This window comes from Notamacropus eugenii, chromosome 5 (genome assembly GCF_028372415.1).
Source record: "Notamacropus eugenii isolate mMacEug1 chromosome 5, mMacEug1.pri_v2, whole genome shotgun sequence".
NCBI lineage: Eukaryota > Metazoa > Chordata > Mammalia > Diprotodontia > Macropodidae > Notamacropus > Notamacropus eugenii.
Genome location: NC_092876.1, coordinates 51,063,635 through 51,087,933, shown reverse-complemented (window position 1 = coordinate 51,087,933; position 24,299 = coordinate 51,063,635). Strand labels below are relative to the sequence as shown.

The window sequence follows — 24,299 nt, the reverse complement described above, 5'->3', positions numbered from 1 at the left end:
CTTTCATCTCTGAGCCTCAGTTTCCTTCTCTGTAAAATAAAGTGTCTGACTAGGTGATCTCAAAGGTTTCTTCTAGTTCTTGTCCCTATGTAGTCCAGCCCCCTCAGTTTTACAGAGAAAGGAAACCAAGGCTTAAGCAACTTGCTTGGGGTGGGGGTCACAGAGGTAGTAGTCAAGATTTGAATCCAGCTCTTTTAACTTCAGAGACACCACTCATTTCACTATCCTACTCTGAAGTTGCCTTCTCCCCTTAACCCCAGAATCCTTTTCTTCCAGTGGGTCAGTGTAAAAGCAAATACTTTTGGGAGGGGTCACAGTCAGTCAATCAATCTGCACTTACTAAGTGCCAGGCACTAGTGATGTAAAACATGGAATGGAAAAATCCCTACTCCAATGGAGTTATATTCACTGTCACAAATTAAAGTGCTAATGAACTCTGAACTGCTGCCTTCCATAAATGTGAATACCCTTTGGCTAAAGGCTAAAGATAGGTTTCTGGTAAGGATCAGGAAATATTCTAGGTTGGACTCCCTGAATTAGCAATTTGATCTCTAACCTATCTATGTGACCTGCGGAAAATAATCTGATCTCTGTAAAATGAACGGGTTGGTCAAAGATCAATCAATTAATAAGTATTTATTAAGCATCTATTATGTGCCAGACTTGTGTGTGTTAGGAGCTGGGAACACACATATAAAAAAATAAAACAATCCCTATTCACAATGAGTGTACATTAATAGATGTAAAACATTTTGCAAACCTTAAAAAACACTACATGAATGCTAGTTATTATTTTTTTAAAAAGTAAAATTTTATTTATATCTTTTGTTTTTACATCCACCAAATTTCCTCTTGCATCTCTCTAGCTCCCCCTCCCCGAGACCTATCCTTTAAAACAAAGAATTGAGCTTACATTTTAATAAAGGAGACAATGAACACGTACAAAAATATAGACACCATAAATAGGAAGTTAATAAATAAAAATATAACAATAATGATAGCTAACATTTAAGGCGTGCAAAGTTTATTTACATAATTTTCATTTGATCGTCACAACAACCCTGTGAGCTAGGTGCTATCGATAGGCACATTTTACAGATAAGGAAACTGAGGTTAAACGACTCGCCCAGTGACCATCTTAGCACATTCCTAAATATATAAGAGATCGCTAACTAGTAAAGTCGTTTGGGAGGGAAGAAGTTGGGGGAATGAAGAAAGGAAGGCTTCATGCACAAGATAATATTAGTAATAATAACTGGCATTATGTAGCGCTTACTCTCTATATGCCAGGCACAAGTAAACTCTCACCTAATGATCTCTAGGGCTTTGAAAAGTTACGGCTTTAGGTTCCTAGGGGACAGGGCTTCTAAAGCATCCCGACTTAGCGGTTCCTTCCCACCTGTCCAGATGTTGCCTGTATCTTCGCCACTGGGGGCTCCCCGGAGAGCGAAGGGGAGGGGCGGAGAGCGGCGTCGTCGCGGGCCTGCGATAGGGGTGGAGCCGGGAGCCTGGCGGGCGCTAGGACCCGGCGGGAGGCGGTGGGACGTCACCCTGCCGCGCGCCTGGGAGACCTGGGTTCCGCGCTGGGGCCGCGGGGAGAGAAGGAGTCGGAACCGGAACCGTAGCTTTTGGGTTCGGCCGCCCCGCGCTGAGCGCCGGCAACCGGTAACTGGTCCCCTGGGGTGGAGGGGAGGAGAGGGGGCCGGGCAGGTGGGCGTTGTGGAGCGGGGAGGGGTGCAGGGCGCTGCCCAGCTGCTGCTGCTGCCAGCTGTGCCCTGGACCCTGGACCCGCGGCCGGAGCCAGATGTGAACCATCCTGCGCGCGGGAGGGAGGCCTTCCCAGGATTCCTCCCCCCCCCCCCCCCAGGGCAGCTGCATGTTCTGCGGGTCCCCCTTTTCAGGCGATCATTCTAGGGGCTCCCCTTCCTGCCTCCCGCCTCCCCCGACCCCTCCCAATGCTGAACATCCCAGGAAGGGGGACGTGAAGACTGAACTTTCCTGGGTCCTCGCCTGCGAGCAGTCAGGCATGGGAGGGCATTAGGTTCAGATGGCCGGCCCAGGCTTGGCAAACGGGAGCCCCTTGCAGCACCCCGGTTCCCTAGAGGATGGGGGGGTTGCTCATTTTACTGTGGGACCCCCTCTCCCTCCCCCAATACCTGATTCCCCAGCCCGGCTACCCTGCGGTGTGTTTGGTCCAGCGACCCTGGTCAATTTCTCTTAAAATTCCTGGAGGCTGGAGATGGTTTCCTTCCGTTTTTTGTCTTCTCTCCATCCTTCACTTACACAGAAATTGGCTTCTGAGGCCTCAAGAGTGGGCGAACCTGGCGGGTGATATCTGGTCTGTTTACTCATTTATTCAATAAATATTTATTAAATGCTAACTATGTGTACTAGGTACTGGGGATACAAGGAGAAAGGCAAAATGGAGGGGGAAAAACTAACAAACCTGAAATGGCCCCTTCCCTCAAGGATGTTATGAGTCAAATGAAATAGTATAGGTGAAGTTCTTTGTGACCATTGCTATATAAATGTCAGCTACAGTGTCGTGGTTATTGTATAGGAACATCATCCCTGCCCCAGGTTGTCCTAATGGTGACTCCAGCTTTTAGGATTTGGGGAAGAGAGATTGTGCTCAGCGGCCCTCTAGGAGTAGTGTTTGGGATACTTTCCGGTTGGGAAAGGCCCAACAGCATCCGGAACCTGGACCTACCAGTCTGGGTGGCAGATGAAGGCTCCCTTGATGTGTAAGGGCTTCTTGAGTTCTTAATTCAACTTTAATTATGTTTGATAGTTTAATAATAATTTTATTTATATGAATTTAAATCTACTTAATAATAACAATCTAAGGTTACCCATGTGGATCTGAGTGCCCCTTTGGGCTTGGTGGGACAGTGGGTACAATTAGACTGAGTGGTTGCTTAGGAAAGGGACTAGGTCTTCTTTCTTCTCTCCCAGGTGGCCAGAAGAATGACCACTCTCACTCGGCAGGACCTTAACTTTGGACAAGGTAAGAGCCCTCAGTTTTTCAGGTTGGTTCTGGTGTTGGTGTCACTAGGTGTGAAACCTGCCCTGTTCACCCAGCAGCCCCTCAGATTGTGTTTCTCTGTCTCCAGTTGTGGCTGATGTTCTCTGTGAATTCTTGGAAGTGGCTGTGCATCTCATCCTCTATGTGCGAGAGGTGTACCCTATTGGAATCTTCCAGAAGAGAAAGAAATACAATGTGCCTGTCCAGGTAGGGAATGGAACTGTGAGAATATTATGGAGTATTATATTTAGTTCTTGGTCACCATTTTATGATGAATGTTATTCATAAACTCACTTGGGTCCGGGGGGACAAGGGGACAGGAAAGTATTTCATATTTGAATCATTTGAAAAACCCCAGGCTATTTGCCCTGGAAAACAGATTTGATAACTACTTTCATAGATCAAAGGGTGGTCATGTGGAAGCAGGTTTCTGACTTCTTCTCTTGGCCCCAAAAGATAGAACCAGGAGCAGATGGCAGTTGCAGAGAGGCAGATCTTGTTTGGATATAAGGAAAATTTCCTAACATTAGTTAAAAAGTAGGGTGGACTTCCTTACGGGACAGTGGGTGCTTTGTGACTAGGAAATCTCCAAGTAGAATCTGGATGCCCACTTTCTGGGAATCATAGCAGGAGAGTTGGAAGGGACCTCAGAGAGTCTCTGGTTCAACCCTCTTCTCTTAGAGAAGAAACTGAGGCCAACAGAGGTAGCATGGCTCCCCTCTTTTGTATTCCCAGTATTTAATACAGTGCCTGGCATAGGGTAGGTGCACAATAAATGTTTATTGAATTGTCTAAGGTTGGGTAGGTAGTCAATAAGCATTTGTTAAGCACTTAACTCTGTGCTAAGGCACTATACCAAGGGCTGAGGGTACAAATTAGAAAAAGAATTAAAGTCCCTGCCCTGAAGGAGCTCACAAATCACAAGGAGGGAAAGTTCTGAGTCCTCTATAAAGGAAGGCTTTGTGAGGGGTTTTTTGCCCTTCCCTCCAATCTGTAGGGAGGGGCTGCTGAGGTGATGGATATCAAGGGTGGATTGATTTCCAGGATGATGAGATTTCTGGTGATGAGCTTATCCTGAGCAATAACCAGCCAGGCAACTGATGGAAAAGGGAGAGCAGAGTCACTGACTGAATTTCTAAAGTAATTTCTGCTGCTCCCTGATTTGATGTTTCTTGGGGAAAACGATAGAATAAATTCAGGGTAATGTTTCAGGGGAAAGTACCTAGCAGCCAAGGGATTCAGGAAAGGCCTCATGTCAAGCTTTCACACTTGGAGCTGAGCCTTGAAAGTGTTTGTAGAACTAGATCACCTCTGAGGTCCTTCCAAGTCAGTGCTTCAGAAGGACTCTCCAAACTATGGCACTATGCTGTGGGCTAGAAGCAGTTTAAAAAGTACAAATGAGCATTTATGTAGTGCCTACTGTGTTCCAGGCACTGTGCTAAGGGCTTTCCAAATATTATCAAATGTGATCCTCAAAATAATCCCGGAGATGGGGGCTATTATCTTCATTTTACAATTGATGAAACTGAGGCAAATATAGGCTGAGACCCAGGGTCACCCAGCTAGTAAGTATCTGAGGATTTGAACTTGGAGTTCTTGACTCCAGGCCCACTGAGATACCTAGCTGTCTTGATCCTGGCTCCAGAAATCTTCAGTGGATCTTTTGAGGGGGAGGTAGGGCACGGCAGGGTAGACTTGTGTTTTGGGTTTTTTTTTTATTCCTGCTTGGCACAGGTTTGACTAGTTGCCCTCTGGAGTCTCTTCCATCTCTGAGATTCTTCTCATCTGTGGAAGTTTATAGAATGCTGTTCTGAGAAAAGGAAGCTCTCAGGTGGGAAGGGAAGACCAGTGGAAGCTGAGCTATATACCCTTTTATTCCTGAGTGCCTGGTTGGGCTTTAGCCAAGCCTAGATCTCCCTTAATGTCTCCTAACCAGATTTGGGATGGGAAAGAGATGGGAAGCCTCCACCCCCTCCAGTGCTGGAGCCATAACCAATCAATTGCTGTTGTGGAAAGAAAACCTCAATCAGCCTTCGTTGGCTCCGCCACATCTTTCCTAACCAAAATGGCCCTCCCTGGCTACCCCTCCCTCCTATGTGCTCTCTTCCCCATATTTAATAGAAGGAAACACAACAGTTATATTTCTTTGTCCTTCCTCTATCCCCTAACCCCATCCAACTTGGAAAAAAAGTAATCTTGAAAAGGGGATGGTGCGAGATCAATCCACAGTTTTTATCATCATTGTCATCATCATCATCATCATTATTGTTGAGGCATCTACTGTGCTCCAGGTGCTGGGGTTACAGAGGCAAGTAAAACAATCTTGCTCTCAAAGGGTTTATATTCTTTTGGGGGAAACAACATGTATGTATGTACATACAAAATAGATACAGGATAATATTGCAGGACAATCTGGGCAGCTATTGGGAGATAGATAGTGCCTGGCCTGGAGTCAGGAAGATCTGAGTTCAAATCCAGCATCAGACACTACTATGAGCCTGGGCAAGTCACTTCACCCTGTTTGCCTCAGTTTCCTCATCTGTAAAAAAAATGAGCTGGAGAAGGAAATGGCAAACCACTCCAGGATCTTTGCCAAGAAAACCCCAAATGGGATCATGAAGACTCAGACATTACTGAAATGACTGGACAGTATTACAAGAGAATATACTGGGAAGTGAGGTATTCAGGAAAGGCCTCCAGATTCCCAGACATGGCTTTTCAGCCCTATTCTGAATTTTTAGAATCAGAGGAAGCTTGAAGTGTGTAGAGAAACAGTTGGAGTGAATAGAGACCTGACCCTCTGACACCTACTGACTGTGTGACCTTGGATAAGTCAAGATTATAACTGTCAGAGAAGGCAGAGGTGCTGACTTGCTTTGGTAGAGGGAGTTTCCTCACCTGGGAGTTCCTCTAGGCCAAATAAAACCTCAGGTCTAGAACTTTTTCCCTTCTGAAGGATGTAAGTCAAGTTTTAAGAAGAACAAAAGGTCTTCCCATGTTGCACAGTAGGGAGACAGAATGGGATCTCCCCTCCTTGATGGCAATGTGGCAGCTTATTCCCTGACATGTAATAGGTACAGACATCAAGTCTTGAGTTCAGATCTGGCCTCAGATATTTGCTGGCTGTGACCCTGGGCAGGCCACTCACCCTCTTGTCTGCCTCAGTTGCCTCAACTGTAAAATAGAAATAATAATAGCACCTCCCTCCCAAGGTTCTTGTGAGGATAAAAGGAGATCATATTTGTAAAGCACCATGCAAATGCGTACTGTTAATAAAGAAACGCTAGGATAGAGACTGACTGTTTTGTAGTTATATTTTTTTTTTTAGTTAAATTGAATTAAATTGGAGCTCAGATAGTATGAAAAGCTGTGTTAAGGAACGAGGACATAAAGGAATTCAACACTGTGTTAAGGAATGAGGGTATAAATACAAAATCAAAGAAGCTTAGATTCTAACGGGGGAGACAATACGTGGAAGAGTTTTCTTCTTGTTCAGTCGTTTCAGTTGGATCTGCCTCTTTGTGACCCCACTTGGGGTTTTCTTGGCAGAGATACTGGAGTGGTTGGCCATTTCTATCTCCAGCTCATTTTATAGATGAGGAAACTGAAATAGGATTAAGTGATTTACCCAGGGTCACATAGCTTGTAAGTGTCTAAGACTGGATTTGAACTCATGTCTTCCTAACTCCAAGCCTGGTTCTCTATGCACTGTTTCACCTAGCTACCCTTGGAAGGGTTAACATTAAGAGCAAATTGGACTTATTGGGAGGGTGGTAGTATCACCAGTGATGAATGATGACTAGGCCTTCTTCCAAACGATCTCCTATGTCCCCTCATCAAAGACAGAACCTTGAACTGCTGTAGGGTGATGGTCTTCAAATCTTTTTTTTATTTTTGGCTCCTGCCACAGTATTCTTTGCCTTCAGGGCATACTGAAGATTTTTTTTTCTAAAAATATTTTTTAAAAAATTTTATTAAATTTCCTAATTACATGTAAAAATATTGTTAACAATATTTTTCAAAATTTTATGATCCAAATTCCGTCGCCCTCCTGTTCCTCTCCCCTTCTTAAGAAGGCAAGCGATTTGATATCAGTTATGCAAGTGTAGTCATACAAAACATATTTCCATACTAACTGTGTTGTAAAATAAAACACAGACAACAAAATAAAACAAGAAAAATAAAGAGTAAAAAGTATGCCTCAGTCTGCATTCAGGGTTCATCAGTTCTTTCTCTGAAAGTAGATGACATTTTCCTCATGGATCCTTTGGAATTATTTTGGATCATTATCTTGATCAAAATTTCCAAGTCACAGTTGATGATTTACACTGTTGCTTTTACTTTGCACAATGTACTGCTGGTTCTGCTTCACTTTACTCTGCATCAATTCATGCAAGTCTTCCCAAGTTTTTCTGAAGCTATCCCTCTCATCATTTCTTCTAGCACAATAGTATTCAATCATGTTCATATACCAGAACTTGTTCATCTATTCCCCAACTGATGGACATCTCCTCAATTGCCACCAGGAAAAGTACTTTTTTTTTTTTAACAGTAACAATCTATTTTTTATTTTTTCCCACTTAATAGTATTTTATTTTTTCTAATTATATGTAAAGATAGTTTTCAACATTTATTTTTATAAGATTTTGAGTTCTAATTTTTTTTCCCTCCTTTCTCCCCTCTCGAAGATGTCAAGCAGTTGGGTATAGGTTATACATGTACCATCGTGTTAAACGTATTTCTACACTAGTCATGTTGTGAAAAAAGCAAAACAAAAAGGAAAAACCAAAAGAAAAGAAAAGGAGAAAATAGTATGCACTGATCTGCGTTCAGACTCCACAGTTCTTTCTCTGGATGTGGATAGCATTTTCCATCATGTGTCTATTAAAAGAACTTATATAAAACTTTTGTATGAATAGATTCTTTTCCATTTTCTTTGATCTCTTTGGAATAGTAGTGGTATTGCTGGGTCAGAGGGTATGTGGTTTTATAGCCCTTTGGACATAATTCCAAATTGCTCTCCATGCTGAAGATTTAACTTGTCAGTTGGGAGGCATGTGATATATATACATCGCCTCAGTATGAGCCACCATATTTGTTCCTTGTGAGTTCAACATTCTATGTTTTCTGAGGTGTCTTGAGCCTATGGGTAACAGGCAAATTCTTTTTTTTTTTTGGTGAATCCTTGACTCACTATGGTTCATGTACTGGTGAAGTCAAATTTATATAAAAATTATTTACAAATGGTGTTTTATCTACAATTACATGCAAAATTTTGTGGCACACCCAATGATATGGCATGCCCATTGATAACCGCTGACCCAGGGGAAATGAGGGTGGGAATAGCAGTTCTTGGGGAGCCCTCCATCCCACCCATTCCCTCCCTCTTCTTCTTTGTTTAATAAGGCTTTGTTGCAGTTGGACTGCTTGTGGCTTTAGGGCAGGGTATAGTTTTACTCCTTTTTGGTCTCTATATCCTCAGCATCTGCTCTGTGTACATAGTAGGGGCTTAATAAATGTTGATTGATTATCCCAAGGACTTCATTCTTGTCTCCTGTGAACAGATGTCCTGTCATCCGGAGCTGAATCAGTACATTCAAGATACCCTCCACTGTGTTAAACCACTGCTAGAGAAGGTGAGAAGTAATGCTGCTGCCCTTGCCCTCCAAATCCTCCCAATCAGTCCCTTTAGTTCTCTCTAACTGCCTCACTTGTGTTTCTCTGGAGGTTGTGGATTCTGGCTGGGCTTTGAGAGAGGTCATCAGATTAGATCTAAGGCTAGAAGGGTCCTTAAAGCTCATCTAGTCCAGCCTCTTCATTTTACAGATATAGAAACTGAGGCCCAGATGGGAAATGGCTTACCCAAATTCACAGAGGCAGTAAGTAGTTGAATGGGGATTTGAATCTGGGTCCTGTTTCCTCTTCTCTAAAATGAGAGAGTTAATAGTCTGTAATGCCCCTTGGTCTCTAAATCGGTGATCCTCTGAATCCAGATGGCAGCCCAGCTCTTTCTCTCCTCTTGTATTGGTTACATAATATACAGAGATGCAGGATGGCTTAGTGGGTAGAGAGCTGGCCTGACACATACTGGCTGCATGAGCCTTGGGCAAACCAGAATTGGTACCTTTTGGTGCCCCAGGCAACTGTCTTTGGCAAGGTAAAAAAAAGTTGATATCTGCATAGGTGAAGGGAGCTTCCTTATCAGGTGGTATCTAATGAAGTCACATACACAGAGTCAGAATTCAATGCCCAGTTTACTCTACCATGTGCCTATCCCCTTCCATCCTTCTCTTTCTTTTACTATATCCGGACATGGTTGTTTCATGTTGTCTCTCCCGTGAGAAAGCAAAGTCCTGGAGGGCGGGGCTGGTTTTACTTTTCTTTTTATCTTCAGCTCTTAGCATATAGTAGGCACTTAATAAATGCTCATTGACTTGATTGTTGACTGACTTCAGGAGTAGAAGGCAGCAAAAGCAGTGGCCTCTGGGCACCAACTGACTTTCATAGCTCTGACCTATGGAGGGACTTTAGGGGTTTGTGCTCTGGGTCTCCCCATCCTGGGGTGTGGGCGCTAGGATGCTGGTTTCTCCATCGCTGTGGTTGCTAATGATGACATTGACATTGTTTTGGATGGGATGGGGATGACCTGTATTTGCAGAATGATGTGGAGAAGGTCGTGGTGGTGATTTTGGACAAAGAGCACCACCCAGTGGAGAGATTCGTCTTTGAAATCACACAGCCTCCCCTGCTTTCCATCAGGTAAGCCCAGAACTCTGGTCTCCCTTCTTTAAAAAGAGTCACAGAGTGGTAGGATTGCTGGAAGAAATGCTTAGAAGAGAGAGCACCAGAGTTCGCAGGATCTTAGAACATTGTGAGAATATTAGAGCTGGGCAGGACCCTTAGGACTTGGAGAGACCCTAGCTCAGAAAATGTCAGTGCTGCGAGGAACCTTAGAATAGACAATGTCAAAACATGGGATTTCTAGAGCCAGAAAAGACCTTGTCACAGAGAACGTTGGCACTGAGAACACTGGGGTTCTCAACTTGGCCCCATGTGCTTGTTTCCTTAACATTTTGATAAGCATATTTCAATAGAAGTGACTTCCTTTGTAGTCCTGTGCTTTATCTTTAGGCATTTAAAAACATGATTCTGGAAAGGAGTCCATCCACAGAGTTCCCAGACTGCCCAAGGGTCTGGAGGGAGAGGAGACTGAGGGAAGAGGAGGTCAAGGCTACTCCTATTGTTACACCAAAGTCCAGGGACCCAGGGGCCCAGGGCAGGCCTTTAGAGTCAGGACTAAGTAGAGAAAATGAGGATCTTGTACCAGACGATCTCTAATGTCTCATATTCTGTGTTCTAAGTAAGACTGACATTTCTTGTTCTAAAGTCCTTTTCGGCTCTGACCTCCTCTAAGTAAAGTCTACCCTCTCCCTCTTCTGACTTTCTAGGCCAGGGGTGGGGAACCTGCTGCTTTGAGGCCACACGTGGCCCTCTGACTGAATCCCAACTTTACTGAATAAATCCCCTTCATAAAAAGATTTGTTCTGTAAAAGCTGGACTCAGTCAAAAGGCTGTACCCAAGGACCTAGAAGGCCATATGTGGCCTAGAGGCCTCAGGTTCCTCACCTCCAGATTTTAGGAATGAGGAATTAAGACTGAGTAAGACCAAAAAAGGGCAAACCTATGTGTAACTTGGTGTTTCTCACAGGATCATAGGTCTGTAGCTAGAAGGGAGCTCAGACGTATCTCATACTTCCTCCCACCCCTCAGTTTTAAAGGGGAAAAATAAACCCAAAGTGACATGATTTATCCAAGGTCACACAGCAGAGGGAGGATTTGAACCTATATGTTCAGTTTCTCTTCTTGTTCTTTGCCCCATCTAGCAATATCATGTTAAAGCCCCGAGGAGACCCAAAGAATGGGGCAGACTGATGGAGGGGACCCAGAACCCTTTGCTAGACTCCAAGAACACCTCATCTGGGAGTCAGGGACCTTGAGTTCCAGTTTCAGCTTCCTCTCTCTAGGCCCTAGTTTCTCCATCTGTAAAATGAGAATTAATGGAGATGATCTTCCAAGTCTCCAGCCCACTCTTGACAGCCTGACTCTCACTGGGTGGGTGAAGCCCATTTTCTGCAGTACACACAGGGTAGGTCACCAGCTTCTCTCATTTCCAGCTCTGACTCCCTGCTGTCCCATGTGGAGCAACTCCTTCGTGCCTTCATCCTGAAGATCAGCGTCTGTGATGCCGTCCTGGACCACAACCCCCCAGGTAGGGCCTGCTCACCTGTCCTGAATGTCTTCCTGACTCCTGGGCTTTGGGTGTTTGCTTGTTTTTTCCTGTCCAACCCACTGGACATCTGTGCTTGGGGATGGGCTTGCAGGGAAGTCTCCTGTAGGGCATTCCTGGGGCTGAGTGGAATTCCCCTGGGCATTTGTGGGGATGCACAAGCCTTGGTTCAGTGCCACACATGCTTCATGGGGCGTGCTCCAACCTAGACAGCCTATTGCTCTGTCTGTACTCCTCTCACCTCCTGGAAGCCTTCCATGATGGATTTACTCCTTCTGGGTCCAATCACACCATCTGCTTTGCTAAGTGCAGCAGCAGACTCTTTTTATTCCACTATGACCATTTCTATTTATATATGTCCTTGCAGGGCTCTTTCCAAAAAAAGAGGCAATCCTTAAGTCTTTCCACATCTATATTTAATCTTCATTAGACCAGGGAGTTCCCAAAGGACAGAAGCTTTGAGTGGGTGGAAGTGGGAATGGCCTTGAAGGAAATACGTACTGGATGATGGGTTCAGCTGTGTAGACCCCAGGACGTTTTACCCTGAATATTCAGGGGCCAGAGCGCTGTGCTAGAACTAGGGCAGCTAGGGAGGGCAGACAGAAAGGAGCCCGGGGGAAGTGATCAGACTTCTGTTGATGGGTACCATCCTTCCCCTCCCGTTCTGATGTCGCTTCCTTCCTGATCCAGGCTGTACCTTCACTGTCCTGGTCCACACGCGGGAGGCAGCCACACGAAACATGGAGAAGATTCAGGTGATCAAGGTGAGTTCTGGTCCCTGACTGTGTCAAACGATAAAATCATGAAGACCTCTGGTCTCCAGCTTTGCTTCTGACAAGGACTTACTGTCTGACCCTGGAGCGGTCTCTTTCCTTCTCTCCACCTAATTCCTCATCTGTGAACCTCTGAAATCAGTATGAAAGAGGGAATGAAAATGCATTCACAAAAAGCCTGCTGTGTGTCAAGTACAGTGCTGTGTATGCACTGGGGATAAAAATACCAGAGGAAGATAACCTTTAGCCTCTGGGGGAGATAACACATCTGGGGATGGAGGCCTGGAAAGAATGGATATTGTGGTCTGAGAATGATAGAGGTTCAGAATGTCAAGATTGTCATGCCCATTCCACATCCACACCCATGTAGATGTGATTAATGTATTCCAGGCCAGTTAGGGAGGGAAGGCAGGAAAGATGGTGAGACACGTGGGGTGATTGGACAGAATGAGAAACCCAGTTCAGAGCTGCCTGGATATATGGTGGATTAGCTGAGTTTGTCCTGCATTGTGTACTCTGGATAGTCCAGCCTCGTACCAGAAAGTCCAAAGCTGAGTGGATGAACTCTCAGGAAGAAGGGGCAGCTTAGTGGGTGATTCTCTGCCCAAAACAATTCTTCCCTTCTGTGACCAGCTGAGTAATGAACCTCTGACCCTGGGCCCATATGGGAATGCGAGGTGCTGTCAGAACCAGCCATTTCTTATGCCAGGGGGAGACACCCATAAAATGGGGAAGAGAAAAACATCCTGCTGGTGTCACTGGGCTGATGAGAGAAAGGGGATATGGGTGTGCTTGGGAAAAGAAACTTGCGGATCTGGTGGCTGTTATTTGAGCCTAGCCCTTGTCTGAGGTCCAAGCCCCTTCAACCCCCAGCACATGCCAGGCACAGTGCTTAATAAGTGTTTATCAGATTACATTTTTAAAAATTATTAATCACCCACAGTGTGTAAAAGGTGAGTAGTAGTATGTCTAGGGGAGGACACTTTAAAGGATGAAGAGCTTATAGACACTGTTGACATATGGCTGGGGGAAACTGAGGCCCTGCTTAGAGAAACTGTGAGCTCCATGAGGACCAGACCCATGACTTAAAGAGAAGAAACAAACATACAATTAATGCACAAGCTTTTATTAATCACCTACTGTGTATAGATACTGTGATAGACACAAGGAAAACCAAGCAACTTACATTCTATTGGGAAATAACCATGATACAGAAAATCTATGATAAGTGCACTAGAGAGATGCCGCACATCTGTGAAGTTTGGACCTCAGTTCCTCCCTGTGTAAAATTGGGAGGGGGTTAAATGAGATGGTCTGTGAGGTCTTTTCCAGCTCTAAATATGTAATCCACAAGTGAAACAAAAGGAGTGTGTGTGTGTTAGTCAATTAGTCAGTAAGCATTTATTAAGCACCTACTGTATGCCAGGTACTGAGCTAAATACTGGGGATACAAAAAGAAGGCAAAAGATAGGACAAAGGATGGGTGAGAATTTAACAGGGGAAGGGAAGGTGGGAAGGAGAAACATTCTAAATATGTACACCCAGATTACCCATGGCTGGGAGGTAGGGAGGAGCCTCCCAGTGGAATCTGGTTTGGTTGGAACATCAAGAAAAGCAGGGACTAATATGAGAGTTGGTGAAAAGCTAGATTGTAGGGCAGCCCTTGGCTTCCATAGGAATCTCCCTTTAGGTTCTGGGGCTCAATGTGGGAAGGGACTCCCTTTGCAAAGCCAGGAATTCTTTTTTTTTCTTTAATAAATTTTTATTTCATTAAGTACTTCCCAATTACATATAAAATTTTTTAACAGTCTTTTTTTAAAAATTTGAGTTCCAAATTTTCCCCTTCCCTCCTTCCTCTCCTCCCTCTTTGAGAAGGCAAAGCAATTTGATTTGATTATATATATATATATATGTGAATTCATGCAAAACACATTTCCGTATTAGCCACGTTGCAAAAGGAACACAGACAAAAAAATAAAACAAGAAAAGTAAAGTTTTAAAAAATATACTTCAATCTGCATTCAGAGTTTATTAGTTTTGATGGATAGCATTTTACATCAGTGGCTTTTATTCGCATTAGTGACTTTTGGTGGAGTTGTGAACTGATCCCACCATTCTGGAGAGCAGTTTGGAACTGTGCCCAAAGGGCAAACTCTGTATACCCTCTGATACAGCAATACCACTTCTAGTTTTGTATCCCAAAGAGATTTTTAAAAGGGGAGAGAGGAAGGACCTACTTGTACAAAAATATTTATAGCAGCTCTTTTTGTGGTGGCAAAGAATTGAAAATTGAGGGGATGCCCATTAATCATAGCTGAACAAGTTCTGGTATGATTGTGAGGGAATATTATTGTGCTATAAGAAATGACAAGCAGGATGATTTCAGAAAACCCTGGAAAGACACATGAACTGATGCAGAGTGAAGTGTGCAGGACCAGGAGAACACTGTACACAGTAACAGCAACATTGTATCATGCATGATCAGCTGTGAATGACTTAGCTATTCTCAGCAATACACTGATCCAAGACAATTCCAGAGGACTCATGATGAAAAATGCTATTCACATCCAGAGAAAGAACTGATGGAGTCTGAATGCAGATTGAAGCATTTTTTACTCTTTTTTCATGTTGTTATTCTTTTGGTCTCTTTCTCTTACAGCATGACTAATATGGAAATATGCTATACATGATCATACATGATTACATATGAAATTGCTTCCCAACTTAGGAAGAGAGGGAGGGAGAAAATTTGGAACTCAAAGTTAAAAAAGAAAAGAATGTTAAAATTTGCCTTTTTATGTAATTGGAAAAAAACAAAATACTATTAAATGTCCCCATTTTTCCATATTGCCTCTAGCTTTTGTCATTTTCCTTTTCTATCATGTTAACCTGAAGAGTGTGGGTTGGTACCTCAGAGTTGTTTTAATTTGCATTTCTCTAATCAGCAGTAGTTAGAGCATTTTTTCGCGTGACTATTGATAGCACCCATCTGTTCTTTTGCTTCATTTGAAGGATTTTTTTTTTTTTGATTGAGGGTAGGAAGATGCAGGAGCAGAGAGAGAGAGAGAGCAGTCATGTATACACTAAAGTTAACATAAGTGTTTTTCTGGAATGGGGATTTCTTCCAGAATTCTTTAGTTAAGGTCAAATTTGTGAATTTATACAAAGTGAGAACTGTCTGCATATTGACTCAGCTTACCCATGAACGATTGTTATTTCTCTAATTGCTTAGATGTCTTTGTGTGTGAAAAGTGTTATGTAATTGTGTTCATATAATCTCTAGGCTTGTCTTGGCAGGTAGATTACTAAGTATTTTATATTATCTGCAGTTATTTTAAGTGGAATTTCTTTTTCTGTCTCTTGCTGCTGGGTTTTGTTGGTAGCATATAGAAATACTGATGAATTTTGTGAGTTTATTTGATATCTTGAAACTTTGCTAAAGTTCTTTTAGTTGATTCTCTAGGGTTCTCTAAGCATACCATCATGTCATCTGCAGACTGATAGTTTTGTTTTCTCATTGCCTATTTTAATCTCTTCAATTTTTTATCATGATTTATTGCTATTGCTAGCATTTCTAGTACAATAGTGAGTAATGGTGGTGATAATGAACATTTTTGCTTCACTCCTGATCTTACTGGGAAAGCTTCAAGTTTATCCCTTTTCTTGGTATTAGATACTACTTATCATTTTAAGAATGTCACCCAGGGATTCTTAACTGAGGGTTTTCCCTCTTCAACTTATGTCTCATGGAATTCTTCCCTCTTTTGCTCCTAGGACTTCCCCTGGATCTTGGCAGACGAGCAAGATGTGCACATGCATGACCCCCGACTAATCCCACTGAAGACCATGACCTCAGACATTTTAAAGGTGAACCTGGGTGGGAAGGATGTCATGGGACCAAGGCATCCCAGTGACTGCTGGGAGACACTTTTCACAATGCTTAGAGAGGGTTTGTTAGGGACCGAGGGGCTGTTGTCAGTATAGCCCCAGGAGACTTCCTAAGCTGTCTTTGGTTGAAGGCTTTTAGAAAGAACCATCCTATTATTTTAAACTCTCCAGGAAGGAATTGGTCTCTCCCATGCCTTATGGCTATAACCCTGTTAGCCGTACCTGGGGAAACTCCCTCTCACCTAGACTGACTTGGGCAGAAAATGGGCAAGCTACAGACAGCCCATGACTGTGCTTGTCTGTCCCTTTGCTCCTGCAGCTTCCCACCGTGCACACCCTCAATCAAAAAAAAAACACCTCCAAAGGAAGCAAAAGAACAGATGGGTGCTATCAATAGTCACATGAAAAAAATGCTCTAATCACTGCTGATTAGTGAGGCATTTGTCTTGGAGTCAAGAAAGAGTCCCCATTCTGATCTTTTTGCAGAATCATAGAGGCCAGCTGGTCCAACCCTTTCCCTCCAAAGCATCCCTTCTATGACATCTTGGGCAAGTTGTCTTGCCTGAAGTGTGCTTAGGGAAGCTGAAGACTGCTAAGGCAGCCTATGCCACTTTTGGATGGCCCCCATTAGGAGACAGTGGTTAGGATGTTTGTTCCTGATGCCAAGGCCAAATTTGCTTCTCTGTCACTTCTAACCACTGCTCTCTGGAACCAAATAGAACAAGTCTGATCCCTCCTTCTACTTAGTATTTTTGTGTAACCCAAGGCAAGTCGCTTCTCCTCAGTGTTCCCATCTGTGAAATGGGGGTGGGAGGGATAATACCTCTCTGTAAGCCTTACAGGGCTACAGAAATATGACTTTTAACCTTCATCTCCACTGGCATGATTTCCTTCTAATAGATGCAGTTGTATGTGGAAGAGAGGGCTCACAAGAGCAGCTGAAGCAGGCCTCCCCAGCTAATGCAGGACTGGACTTTGGCAGCTATCATGGGCCCCTCCTGGCCTGGAACTGCATCCCGGGCATCAAGTGTGCTTACCCCATTGTCTGACAGACCAGGCAAGTCCAGCATCGTCCTGAGACCAGCTCCCTCTGCCAGCTCTGGTGAAATGCTGACCAGGCTTTGATCATTAGGAAGAAAGTGAGAGGGTGGAGACAACCTAGGACAGTTCTCTGCTGTCCTTGGGGTGCCTCTGAATGCAAGTGGCCATTGTATATCAGACTGTGGCTTTTGTTTCAATAAAAGATCCGAGGGCAGCGTCCTGTGGATTGTTGCTCCAGGTTAGGGAAGCCCCAGTTGACCTGGGGATTGAGGGGGCTTCTGGAAGAGCCTGGACCATTCACCCCTTGACCCCACACTTTCCTCCTTCCTCAAACCAACTCCAGGCTGTCTATATGGAAAGTGTTTATTGAAACTCAAAGCTGTGAAAGTAGGAAGATGCTGTCCTCATCAATTCCATTTGGATCTGGATCTAGTTGCTACTTCTGGCTGCCTCTTCTGTAGCACTGAGTTTCCTGGTGACCTCAGGGCCAATGGTGATGCTGCTGTTGGTGACTCGGGAGCCGTACCACCCAGCCCAGTACTGAGTGTCCTTTCCCCCATGCTGGAAGCGGATATGACGGACTCCTGGGGGGTAGTTGGAGAATGTGTGGGAGACCTGGGGGAGGACACAGAGTTAGTCACCTGGTGGAGGTAGTCCTATGGTTCTTAACCTTGGGTTGGCAGGACTGGAGGGAGAGGGAAAGTAGGGGCTGGAGATAGTGTGGAGTAGAAAGGTCTGGGCTATATAGGGCAGGGGTTCTTAACCTTTTTTGTGTCCTAGACCCCTCTTGTGAAGCCTGTGGACCCCTTCTCAGTGATGTTTTTAAGTGTACAAAATAAAATACATAGGACTACAAAATAAACTATATAGTTATTGACACATTTATAAAATATACATATTTCTATTTATAAGATGTTTTATAAATATAAATAGGTATTTATATATACATGTGTATATATATGTACACACACATGCACACACACATGCACACGCACACACACACACACACACACACACACTCATAAAGTTCATGTACCCCAGATGAAGAACACTTTCTGTGATGTATTCTCTGACCAAGCTCTCTCAGAGAAGAGGTGGAATGGGGACAAAGAATTGAAATGGGAAAGCTGCCTAGGGTTCCCCTGTTGTCCTTTCTCCCAGAACCTCACTGACCTCTCTCCATTCAATATCGCTCCATTGCTCTATCTCTATCGCTGGGGGCTCAAATGTATCCAGGACAAGGTAGTCTGCTGATAGCAACTGCACACAGATCTGGTAGCGGCAGCCACAGTCATATCTGGCAGCAAACCTGAGGGAAGGAAGAAGGGCTGGTCACGCGTGGCCAGAGAATTCTAAAGTCTCAGAATTGGAGGAGATGTCAGAAGTCAATGGAGTCCATTCTGCACCTGAACTGAGAGGCCTCTTTATAATACCCGCAACAACTGGCCATCTGGCTTTCGATCTAGGACATTCAATGGGATGGCAGTGACTACAGAGGAAAGAGCACTGACCTTGGTACTAGTGGACCTGGGTTCAAATTCTGGCACTGACATTTACAACCTGCATGCCTCCGAGGATCAATCATTTCACTTCTCTATAGGCCTCAGTTTCCTCATCTGTAATCTAGACTCCATGTGGGGTCGAGTGTAAAAAGTGCTGAAGGGGTTGTGAGTGGAAAATGTTTAAGAAGCCCTGAACTAGAAGACTTCTGAGGTCCTTTCTGTCTCTAAATCTGTGATTCCATGACCTGATGTTACTTATGGAGAAAAAGTGTTTCTTTATGTTTAACTTTGCTAGCATAGCCTAGTGAGAAGTCCTGTTTGGCTTTTTAGGATCATTGGTTTAGAGGGGGAAGGGACCATGTAGCTCACACAGTCTAACACTCTCATTTATTTAATGAGGAAACTGAGGTTCTCAGGGAGTGACTTGTCCAAGTCATTGCAGCTAGTAAGTATCTGAGGTGGATTTGTACATAGGTCTTCCTGACTCTAAATACAGTTGGGATTGGATTAAGTGCATGTTATGGGCTTTCTGCTGGGATAATAAATGTATCAACAAGCATTTATTAAGCACCTACTAGATACCAGGTATTATTTTAAGTGATGAAGTTACAAAGACAATCACTACCCTCAGAGAACTTACATTCTAACAAAGGAAATGATGTGTTTTTATATGTGTATACAAATAAATATCAGAAGCATTGGCAGCTAAGAGTGTCAAGAACAGCCTCATGGAGAAGGTGGTGCTGGTGGTGAGCTTCGAAGGAAGGAGTCAAGTGTTTCCAGAGGCAGAAGTGAGGGGAGGAGGGAAGGTCCCACATGTGAGATGCCCTACACCAGGTGTGGGGAACCTGCTCCTTGAGCTTTGAGGCTACTCCTTGGTTCTCTAGGTGCTCAAGTGTGGCCCTTTGACTGAATCCAACTTCACAGAACAAATCCCTGTAATAAAAGGATTTGGGCTGTAAAACTTGGACTCAATCAGAAGGCCACACCCAAGGACCTAGAAGGCCTCAAGAATGCAGGTTCCCTACCCTTGCTTACAAAGACAGAGGGATGGGACATGGCATGTTACATATAGAACAGTGAGATAACCCAGTTTGGACCACAGAGCTCTTGGAGGGGAGCAGTGTATAATAAATCTGGAAGGGTGGGTTGGAGCCGGGTTGTGAAAGGCTTCACCAACAGAAGGGTTTATATCTGATTGAGAGTCAATAGGAGTAGCCAGGGCCACCCTGTGCTTTGCCAAGATCAATTTGGAAGCCACAGAGAGGGTCAATTGGAGAGGAAGAAGAGACTGGCAGCAACAAGATGAAGGAGGAGGCTAGGGCAATGGTCTAGGGTGACTCAGCTGGTTGTGATGTGAGCAGAAGGGACAGGACAGACCCCAATGATGTTGGGGAGGAAGAATCTGTCACATTTGGCAACCATTTGGATATGTGGGTGAGGGGAGAAGGAGGAGTCAGGGATGGCAGTGAGTCCATGAACCTGTATGACTGAGGATGGTGGTAGGAAGAAATAACAATAAGTGATGTGAGGCATGAGCTAAGTTGCTGGCCTAGGTCTCAGCTCACCCTGCCCTCCTTTGCCTTGTTCATAGGGTCATGGTGAAGATGACGGAACTCCTGGATGGGAGAATGTCCTGCCCCCTCCCACCAGGTCCCAGCCCCACTCACCAGTCCTTGATCACGATGTCCGGCCTCACTGTGTCCATCAGTTCTTTCCAATACCCCTCAGCTTGCAGGTTCACCATTTGAGACTTAAGGCAGGTTCTGGGGAGACATGAGAAGGTGGTTGGGGCTGGGTCAGCTTGGTAGAGAACTGGGCTTCTTCCTCATCACCCCAGCATCCTCAGATATGAGATGTGCAGATGGGAGTTCTTCCTATACCCAGTCTGCCATACCAGTCAGGGGCAACAGGCTCAGAGCAACCCATAAGATGTGACCTCCCAGGGCCATCTTGTGACACCTCCCTCAGCCCCTGGGGTTCTGTCTCTAACAGGAGGATGGATGGGTGATGCAGGGGTCTTCAAAGTTAACTCTCATTAAATCATCTCTGGAAATTAAGGACTCTCCTTGAATATTAGTAATCAATAATTTAGGGCAGCTAAGTGGTATCATAGTGCAAAGAGGGCCAGATCTGGAGTCTTGAAGGCTCATCTTCCTGACCTCAAACATGGCCTCAGACACTAGCTGGGTGACCCTTGACAAATCAGTACACCTTATTTGCCTCAGTTTCCTCATCTGTAAAATGAGTGGGAGAAGGAAATGGCAAACCACTCCAGGATCTTTGCTAAAAAAAAAACACAACCAAATAGGGTCATAAAGTGTCAGACATGACTGAAAACAACTGAATGAGAGTAATTTGTCATCCAGTAACTTCAGTAACTCATTTTCAACCCCTCAACAATCACCTTTCTTCAGAAGGAGGAAATGTGAAAGGCAAGCAGAAGACTTGGGTTTGATTCCCTACCCCCCTGCTTATGACTTGGGTCACCTTGGACAAGCCATTGCCTCTCCAAGCTTGTTCATCTGCAGAATGAGGACATGGTACTGATTGGATGGTCTCACCGATTTGGCTCCTGATCCTGGGCCCCATGAGCTCTTTGAGGACAGGGAATGACTTTTACTTTTCTTTGCATTCCCATGAGCACAGTGCCTGGCACATTTATGGTTCAATGGTTTGTCATGTCCAATCCCATGCAAAGATACTCAAGTGGTTTACCATTTCCTTCTCCAGCCTATTTTATAGAGGAGGAAACTGAGGCAAACAAGACTAAGTGACTTGCCCAGGATCAAGCAGCTAGTAAGTGTTCTGAACCCAGATTTGAACTCAGGTCTTCCTGACTCTAGACCTGGGGCACTATTTCCCTGCACCACTCACCTGTCCACCTGGCTCATAGTGGGTACTTTAAAAATGCTTGTTAGTTGACTTTAGTATTTAGTCAGTCACTTTATGAGGCATTTACTTGGTGTTATGCACAGTGGTAAAACCTGGGGATGCTTCCACATTCCAACAGGGATAGCATGAGGATGACCAGGTACAGTCAAAACACAGATACAGACTTGATGGAGAGCCATTTCAGAAGGGAATGCCCTAGAAACTGAAGAGACTGGGAAAGGACTCTTGCAGATGGTGGGGCTTGAGCTGAATGTGAAGGACACTAGGAACACTAAGACTGAAGTAAGGATGGAGAGCATTGTATTCCATTTGGGGGTAGAGTCAAGATGGCAGAGTAGAAATACAGCCCTGTAGAAGCTCCCCCACATAGCCCATAAAATACCTGTAAAAAATGATTCTAAACAAATTCTACACAGTAGAAGTCACAAAATGACAGAGTGAAAGAGATATCCAGCCCAAAACAGTCTGGAAGGCCGACAGGAAAGGTCTATCACACCTGATGTAAAGCAGAGCGCAGCCCAGCGTGGGACGTGCGGTGTGCAGGGACAGGACCTAGAACAGGCTTCAGGGAGCCAGTGGCAGCAGCAGTTCCCAGACTGCTCAACCCACAAATGCCAAAGACAACTTCAAAGGTCAGTGAGAAAGCTCCTTCACCCAGGAGAAGGAAATGCAGTCTAGACCACTGGCAGCAGCCACTGCAGTGGCAGCATCCATTTTTAGAGCCCTCCTCCTAAAGCCCCTGGGGAATTGAGCAGCTGATTGGAATCTCAGCCCTGAGCTCAACCCTGGGGTGAGGAGGAGGAGCACTGGTGTGATGGAGCTAAAGGTGGTTGTGGAGAGGGAATTCTACTCACAGATTCTGGGCAGAAAAGTTTTTGGTTGCTCCCAGACCAGTGCGCAGACCAGGAGAGGAGTAAAATCCTCTCCCTTGATTGTGCCACGTTGGAGGAACTGAGAACTTACAGGTTCCCCAGAGTATACCCTCCTCTCAACAAAGGACTCAAAATGCCCAAAAAAGGGGAAAAAATAAGACTATAGAAGATTACTTTCTTGGTGAACAGGTATTTTCTTCCATCCTTTCAGATGAGGAAGAACAATGCATTACCATCAGAGGAAGACCTAAAAGTCAAGGCTTCTACAACCAAAACCTCCAAAATAAATATGCAATGGTCTCAGCTCAGGGAAGATTTCAAAAAGGATTTTGAAAATGAAATAAGAGAGGTGGAGGAAAAATTGGGATGAGAAATGAGAACAATGCAAGAAAATCATGAACAGTGAGTCAACAGCTTGCGAAAGGAGACCCAAAAAAATGCTGAAGAAAATAACACCTTTAAAAATAGGCTAACTCAATTGGCAAAAGAAGTCCAAAAAGCCAATGAAGAGAAGAATGCTTTAAAAAACAGAATTAGCCAAATGGAAAAGGAGGTTCAAAAGCTCACTGAAGAAAATAGTTCTTTAAAAATTAGAATGGAACAGATGGAAGCTAATGACTTTATGAGAAACTAAGAAATCACAAAACAAAACCAAAAGAATGAAAAATTAGAAGATAATGTGAAATATATCTTTGGAAAAACAACTGACCTAGAAAATAGATCCAGGAGAGACAATTTTAAAATTATGGGACTACTTGAAAGCCATGATCAAGAAAAGACATCGTCTTTCATGAAATTATCAAGGAAAACTGCACTGATATTCTAGAACCAGGGGGCAAAAAAAATATTGAAAGAATCCATCAATCACCTCCTGAAAGAGACCCCAAAAAAGAAACTCCTAGGAATATTGTAGCCAAATTCCAGGGTTCCCAGATCAAGGAGAAAATATTGCAAGCAGCTAGAAAGAAACAATTCAAGTATTGTGGAAATACAATCAGGATAACAGAAGATCTAGCAGCTTCTACATTAAGGGATCAAAGGGCTTGGAATATGATATTCCAGAAATCAAAGAAAGTAGGATTAAAACCAAGAATCACCTACCCAGCAAAACTGAGTATAATACTTCAGGGGAAAAAATGATCATTCAATGAAATAAGGGACTTTCAAGCATTCTTGATGAAAAGATCAGAACTGAATAGAAAATTTGACTTTGAAACACACAAGAATGAAGAGAAGCATGAAAAGGTAAACAGGAAAGAAAAATCATAAGGCACTTTCTAAAGTTGAACTGTTTACATTCCTAAATGGAAAGAAAATATTTGTAACTCTTGAGACTTTTCTCAGTATTTGGGTAGTTGGAGGGATTACACATACACACACACACACATACACACACACACACACACACACACACACACATAGACAAAGAGCACAGGTTGAGTTGAATAAGAAGAGATGATATCTAAAAAAATAAAATTAAGGGGTGAGAGAGGAATATATTGGAAGAGAAAGGGAGAAATGGAATGGGGAAAAATTATCTCTCATAAAAGAGGCAAGTAAAAGCTTTTTCAATAGAGAAGAAAAGTGAGGAGGTGAGAGGGAAAAAGTGAAGCTTACTCTCTTCACATTTGGTTTAAGGAGGGAATAACATGCTCACTCAATTTGGTATGAAAATCTATCTTACGCTACAGGAAAGTAGGAGAGAAGGGGACAAGTGGGGTGGAGAGGATGATAGAAGGGAGGGCAAATGGGAGGAGGGGGTAATTAGAAGTAAACACTTTTGGGGAGGGACAAGGTCAAAAGAGAGAAGAGAATCAATAAGGGGCAGGATAGGATGGAGGAAAATATAGTTAGTCTTACACAACATGACTATTATGGAAGTCTTTTGCATAACTACACATGTATAGCCTATATTGAATTGCTTGCCTTCTCAGTGGCGATGGGTGGGGAGGGAGGGAGGAAGAGAAGTTGGAACTCAAAGTTTTAGGAATGAATGTTGAGAATTGTTTTTGTATA

General features: G+C 43.9%; 2 protein-coding genes across 9 annotated transcripts in view; one reads left to right on the top strand and one right to left on the bottom strand.

Moving 5' to 3' along the window:
- The first annotated feature begins 1,519 nt into the window (after nt 1-1,519).
- On the top strand, nt 1,520-17,876 carry MAD2L2 (mitotic arrest deficient 2 like 2). Of its 6 annotated transcripts, XM_072608871.1 has the most exons (10): nt 1,538-1,665; nt 2,288-2,338; nt 2,956-3,007; nt 3,114-3,232; nt 8,590-8,661; nt 9,684-9,784; nt 11,200-11,294; nt 12,003-12,076; nt 15,860-15,952; nt 16,874-17,876. In XM_072608871.1, exons 3-10 carry the CDS (start codon nt 2,968-2,970, stop codon nt 16,913-16,915), a joined length of 636 nt encoding a protein of 211 aa, XP_072464972.1. In that variant the 5' UTR covers nt 1,538-1,665; nt 2,288-2,338; nt 2,956-2,967; the 3' UTR covers nt 16,916-17,876. The 6 variants fall into 6 exon arrangements, with proteins under 6 accessions (XP_072464969.1, XP_072464972.1, XP_072464967.1 ...); XM_072608868.1 differs by lacking the exon at nt 2,288-2,338 and having other exon boundaries at nt 1,520-1,665; XM_072608866.1 differs by having other exon boundaries at nt 1,545-1,665; nt 15,860-17,876.
- The window catches only part of LOC140504203 (F-box only protein 6-like), a 17,815-nt gene continuing 6,706 nt past the window's right edge, over nt 13,191-24,299 (bottom strand). For 2 of the 3 annotated variants that reach the window (XM_072608862.1, XM_072608861.1), the window contains exons 4-6: nt 20,187-20,282; nt 18,188-18,323; nt 13,191-17,629 (exon numbers count right to left, since the gene is read on the bottom strand). In XM_072608862.1, the coding sequence (XP_072464963.1) occupies nt 17,444-17,629; nt 18,188-18,323; nt 20,187-20,282 (418 nt within the window). In that variant the 3' untranslated portion in view covers nt 13,191-17,443. The remainder of the gene's footprint in view (nt 17,630-18,187; nt 18,324-20,186; nt 20,283-24,299) is intronic. The other variant, XM_072608863.1, reaches the window with a different exon arrangement.